Genomic DNA, 5,358 nt, shown 5'->3' on the forward strand with positions numbered 1-5,358 from the left:
TTAACGATGCCCATGCTGATTAGTAGGATCAAGAAGAACATCCTGCAGCTGCATGCCAACATCCTGCAGCTGCATGCCGTAGTACTCCGCAAATCGGTGCTCGGCCTGACTTGGCAGCAGAGCGGCCGGCGAGGCAGCGGCAGCCGCTGGCGCCATGGCGCGTGCTGCGGCGAGGAAGAGGTTGTCGGGTGATGACGGGCAGAAGCCGTGCCGTTGCTGCTGGAGCGAGGCCATGGAGTAGAGGCCGTTGGCACCGGCGGTGGCCATGCCGCGGTGGGCAGCGGGGCTCGGGTGCGCGTGGTGTCCCTCGTAGGTGGTGACGACGGTGGCGGGGTCCTGCTGTGACCGCTCCACCTGCTTCTTCACCCCGCACCGCGCCGCCGTGCACCGGTAGTAGCTCCTGCACGCACGCAGTTTCAGAATCTCAGTTCAGTGTGTGCGTTGGGCATTGCTACTGTCAGTCGTTTAGCTAGCTATGGCATACGAATTTTCAGCATGCATGCATCAAGCTGGATTGGCATGGTTGGATTTTGATCAAAGACGTTGGTTGATCATGCTGTGGTGCACTGAACAACATTTTCTCGCGAATGTACAATTACCCATGAATAAAAACTACTCAAAGAATTAAAGATCCCTTTCAACAAGTCGGTACCATCTGCAGTTATGAAACGGGAAAGGCGTGCGAGAAATACAAGTGGGGTACAGTACCTTGGAAACGAGCTGTTCTTGACAGCCTTCTGGCCGTACTTGCGCCAGCGATAGCCGTCGTCGAGGTGGTCGACCTCGCTCTTGGTGGCGAACGCCACTTTGGGCCCGCGCGCCTTCTTCTCCACCTTCCCCTTCTTCTTCTTTGTGTCGCTCCTGCATCCCATGAATGGATTGATCAGCACGACGAGGAGATCATGAAAGTCAGCTAGCTACTAGAGGATCTCAGTAAGTCGGTCTCAGTTATAGAGGCCGATTCATACTATACTAGCTACTCGTTTGCTTATACTTATAAAATGGAATTAATAAAATGATGTTTATTTTGAATGGTAGGTGGCAATGGCTACTTGGCTAGTAGGTGGTGAACCCTAAATCCGAAGGTTCACACTTGACGCGGTTGAAGGATCCTCGCATTCAGACCGGGAAAGCGAGAGCTGCAAGAACAGGAGCGATCGATCCAACGCTTGAGATCGAGATCCAGTGATCAGATGTTGCCTCCGTTAGCTAGTTTGCATACCAATCTGGCAATAACTGATCCATGCATCGATCGACGGCAAGAGATCCTCAGCCGGGGATCGATTTGGGAATTGGGACATAGGGTAAAACCTGATTAGTTGGTTAGATCGCTAACCTGCAGTCCTGACGATCAACCGACCCCTCTTCGTCCTCGTCCACCTCCCCTTGCTCGTCTCCCTCCTGCTCCTGCTCCTGCTCAGACCTGCCTTTCTTGCCCCGGCGCGGCTCGCTGGACGTCGACGAGTTGGGCGCCGCTGACGACCCCCGATTCACGGCGTCACCAGCCGGGACGCACGGCGCCGCCGCGTCCAAGTGCGTCGCGAGCCCCGCGGGGTCGAGGAAGCCCTGCAGGTAGTCGGTGATGCTCGCGTACGGCGGCGTGAGGCCACCATCGACGGAATTCTGGAAGAAGCAGTTGTCGTCGCCGTCGTATAAGGGGACGGAGGCAGCCGCAGGATGACGGTCCCCGTAGAGCTGGCCGCCGCCGTGAGCTCCTCCTGCGCCGGACATGGGGTGCATGCGACTATGCGAGCGTGCGGGATGGAGACGCCGGGAGAGATGGAGCGTGGAATGGGAAGGTGGAAGAAAGGGAGAGGCGTTGAACGAAGGTGTAGGTGAGTCTTTGCCTCTCGGCCTCGAGCGGTGCAAGATACGACTGGCCCTCTTGGAAGACAAACCTGTGTGCACGCGCATGGTATATTATCGTACTCCCAAAGTGCTACACAACTCGAGAACCAACCTGTGGTTGGATTGCTAGGAGGCAGTAAGACTCTCACCACCAGTAGCTCAAATCCCGCATTTGACACTTTGCGTCTCGTAAAGCGCGAATATTCTTCAATGGGAGGCGACGTTCCCGTCGACAGCGAGGCGCCTGTGGTGACTTCGTTAATCTCAAGACCCGCCGGATCAATTCTTCAACGCAGTCTCTTGGAGGTGCTCATAGGGGTAGGGTGTGCGTGTGTGCGTTCATAGGGGTGTGAGTGTGTGCGCGTATGCATGAGCGTCTTTGATTGTACTGTGTTTCGCAAAAAAAAAAAGTGCTACACAACTCTTGCTTTACTTACGTACCTTAAACATGGATTAGTAAGGGTCGTCTAGAAGTCTAGCAGAGATCGTCAAGATATTTTAGAAGCATCTTGCGTGAGTATACAAACATATTTTTGTGTGCACCGCGTAAGTCTCGGGGGAAATAAGCAATATTTTGGTCATGTCAAATGAGAATGCGTTATTTAGGGTAGCACGACGCCACCATTACGTTTTCCTTTACTTACACGTGTATGGGGGTTGGTACGGGTACGGGCCTCCTGCCAAACTCGATCCTTCTGCCAAGGACGAATCCAGTTTTCTATACGCCAAACCTGCAAGGGTATACACCTACGCCAATCAACGGTGGCCCGTACAACCGCTATATTGATTTTCTGATCAGTCCGGCTGCTTGCAAGCGGTCAGCCATGTGCCACGGATCCAGGCGTTCGGCGCAAGCTAGCCGCCGTGTGCTCGTGCCCGCTGGCCGTTAGGCATCTCCTGTTTTGCATAGTATAATTTATGTTCGTTCTGATTCGTTTGTGTTTAGTCATAGATATAAAAATAGCTTGTCCTCGGGTGTTGCGGTGGTGGTGCTCTCCTGCGGTAGCGCAAAGTTTCGGCCTGGGGCCGGCAAGGGTGGAGTGAAGCGACGGTGAGGCCGCTCATGGTGGCCGACGACAGAACATGGCGGCAGGGTACGTCGGTGGTGCCGGGGGAGACACGGCTATGTGCTATTTTTTTCCAAGCGAACCAACAAAGGGATCGAATTTCATTACCATTGAGATAACGAGGCTCGGGGATTGTAGGCGGATGGCAACGACAACCTTGGCGCATCAACGCGTCGGTGAGGTAGATAATGCTGGCTGATCGACCCTATTGTTGCGTCCGGATGGCGATCACCACTGGTGATGGAGGGTGGATCCCCTCACCTGAGCTGCCGTGTGGTACGATGCATGTAGGTTGTGCGGTTGTCCTACCTCGCCTAATCCGTCGGCTTTGCGGTGTGATGTTGGTCACGCCAGGGGCTTGAATTCGAGTTTGCGGTGCTTCAACTTTGGTAGCCCCTAGATTGCTTGTTTAAGGCCTTAGTCGGGGATAGCAGGCGGCCCGTGGGCGGGAGTGGTGCAAAGGTTTCTTAGGGCAAAATCTCAGCGCTTCGGCGCCAACGTTGGCGATGCACGCGCGGAGACGAGGAAGGAGACGGATGTTCGCTGAAACAATGGAAACCTTGAATGATGCGGAAAAAAAAAGATGAAACATTCATTCATACGAATGAACAAACTTGTTCCCTAATTCTAGCGTGGTGCTTGATTTACTAGGGAATAGAGAATGGTCGAAGCATTGAAGCCGCGCGCCCTCGAATGCACAAATGTGTTACATACATGGTTGCCGGTTTTGAGATAAGACGCTTTGAAAGTTTGGCTTGACATAGCCATGTAATGGAGTTGTAGATCCTCTTTCGTCTCATTTCGGTGTTTTCGGTGCCATGTTTTTGTTTTTCGTGTTTTCTTTTATCGTATCCCCGTTGGTCAGTCGATTTCGATCGCTGGTAGAGGCCGGGGTATGAGCGCGCGCGGCTAGAATCGATGGTACACCGACGCCGCTCGACGCCATCGTCTACGTATGTCCGGAAGAGGGACTCCCCTACACGGACGTATACGCAGCCAAGCCAACGGCTTAATTCGGTGATAATTTCGGCACGTGATCGATCGATCGAGCGCGGTGCACGTCGGTGCGTGTGTGTGTGTATCGAACACGGCCGGCGCGGCGCACCGTGGCCGGCGTGTAGGCCAGCCACGCAGAAGGACACGATCCGATCGAGGAAAGATCTCGCACGTGCGTTCCCCGGTGTGAACGGGGGCCCGGGGATTGCGGGCGCCGACGAGCTCGATAGGACGACGATGGCGACCGCCGGAGCGAGTGGCCGATGGAGCGCTTGTATCCGCGCTTAATTTGGTAACTGGGGCGGCGTCGGCGGCGAATGGATGGATTCTGGATGTGCGTACATCTAACGTTGTATATGATGCCCTCCATAGGGGACTTCACAGCGATTTGCGCTTCTAGACCGTCAGATCTTCTCACCTGTGTATCTTATCCATCCATTTTTCACTGGTGAAGTAGTCCGAGACGCGAGGCCCTCGCGCGACCCGCTTTTATCCACGGGTCGATGAAAGCCCATCCGGCCCGCGTTGGCGCGTCGTCCCCAATCCAGCGAGCCCGTCGCTCCCTCTCCCCGCCCGTCGCTCCCGCTCCCGCGGCCGTGGCTCCCGCTCCCCGCCCGTCGCTCCCCGCTCCCCGCCGTCGGTCTCCTCGCCCGCCCTCGTCCCCGTCGCAGCACGCCGCCGCGCTATGGGAGGAGCGGCTCGTCCCCGTCATGCCGTCTCCGAACGAGCAGGTGGTGGCCAACGGGAGCGGCGCCGCCGCTGCCGGACGAGCAGGTGGTAGCCGGCAAGAGCAGCCTCGCCGCCACACGCCATGGCTTCGCTGGGAGGAGCTGTGCTGGTACAGAGAAGAGATTTCGTTTATGTGAGATTTGTTTGCTCTTTTGTTCTATTTCGTCCCAGATTTGAGATTGTATGAGATTTCCTTTTGGTTTGTCTACCATTTGTTTGTTCTTTTGTTCTAATTCGCTCTAGATTTGAGATTCTATGAGATTTCCTTTTGGATTCGGTAGGAGGAGAGCTGGCCGCAGAGACGGAAGAGGTGGTCGAGCCATCGGGGGCCTTGTCTGCTGGATTCGGCCGCGAGGTACGTCGTGCTGGCTCGAAGAATAGCCTCGGGGCACTTGTAGAAAGAGGGCTAGGACACTGCTCACGGTGTAATACTCACCAGTATGACGATACTATATTGATCTGGTTTAGATGGCTTAATCACATATGTTTCTTAGTTAATCTTCTGTATTTATTATTTTGTAAAAGTGCCAATCACATACCCGCACTTTTCCCTGCTGCATACGAGATTTTTGGATTGGATTCGTGAAGATTGATTCTAGCTTTCCATAGTTTAATTCTACCGGTTAACTCATAATGATATTTCAGGAAACGGACAGAGAGTCATTTCCTTAATATGGAAGATGGCATCGATCTTTCCATGCAACAAATAAGTCGGCAA

General features: G+C 54.3%; 1 protein-coding gene across 1 annotated transcript; it reads right to left on the reverse strand.

Annotated features, from left to right (window-relative positions):
• LOC124648169 (WRKY transcription factor 28-like) lies at window positions 1-1,740 on the reverse strand. The gene is made up of 3 exons (XM_047187969.1): window positions 1,337-1,740; window positions 709-861; window positions 1-400 (listed from the first exon to the last, which is right to left on the reverse strand). Exons 1-3 carry the CDS (start codon window positions 1,738-1,740, stop codon window positions 1-3), a joined length of 957 nt encoding a protein of 318 aa, XP_047043925.1.
• Window positions 1,741-5,358: the final 3,618 nt, after the last annotated feature.

The sequence above is a fragment of the Lolium rigidum genome, chromosome 4, assembly GCF_022539505.1.
Source record: "Lolium rigidum isolate FL_2022 chromosome 4, APGP_CSIRO_Lrig_0.1, whole genome shotgun sequence".
NCBI lineage: Eukaryota > Viridiplantae > Streptophyta > Magnoliopsida > Poales > Poaceae > Lolium > Lolium rigidum.

Bases quoted from the DNA above. Each gene is read 5' to 3' on its own strand.
- LOC124648169 (XM_047187969.1), bottom strand. From the start codon at position 1,740: ATGCACCCCATGTCCGGCGCAGGAGGAGCTCACGGCGGCGGCCAGCTC. The intron at 862-1,336 runs GTTAGCGATCTA...CATGGGATGCAG, and splicing joins GTTGATCGTCAGGACTGCAG to GAGCGACACAAAGAAGAAGA. The intron at 401-708 runs GTACTGTACCCC...GCGTGCGTGCAG, and splicing joins AAGAACAGCTCGTTTCCAAG to GAGCTACTACCGGTGCACGG.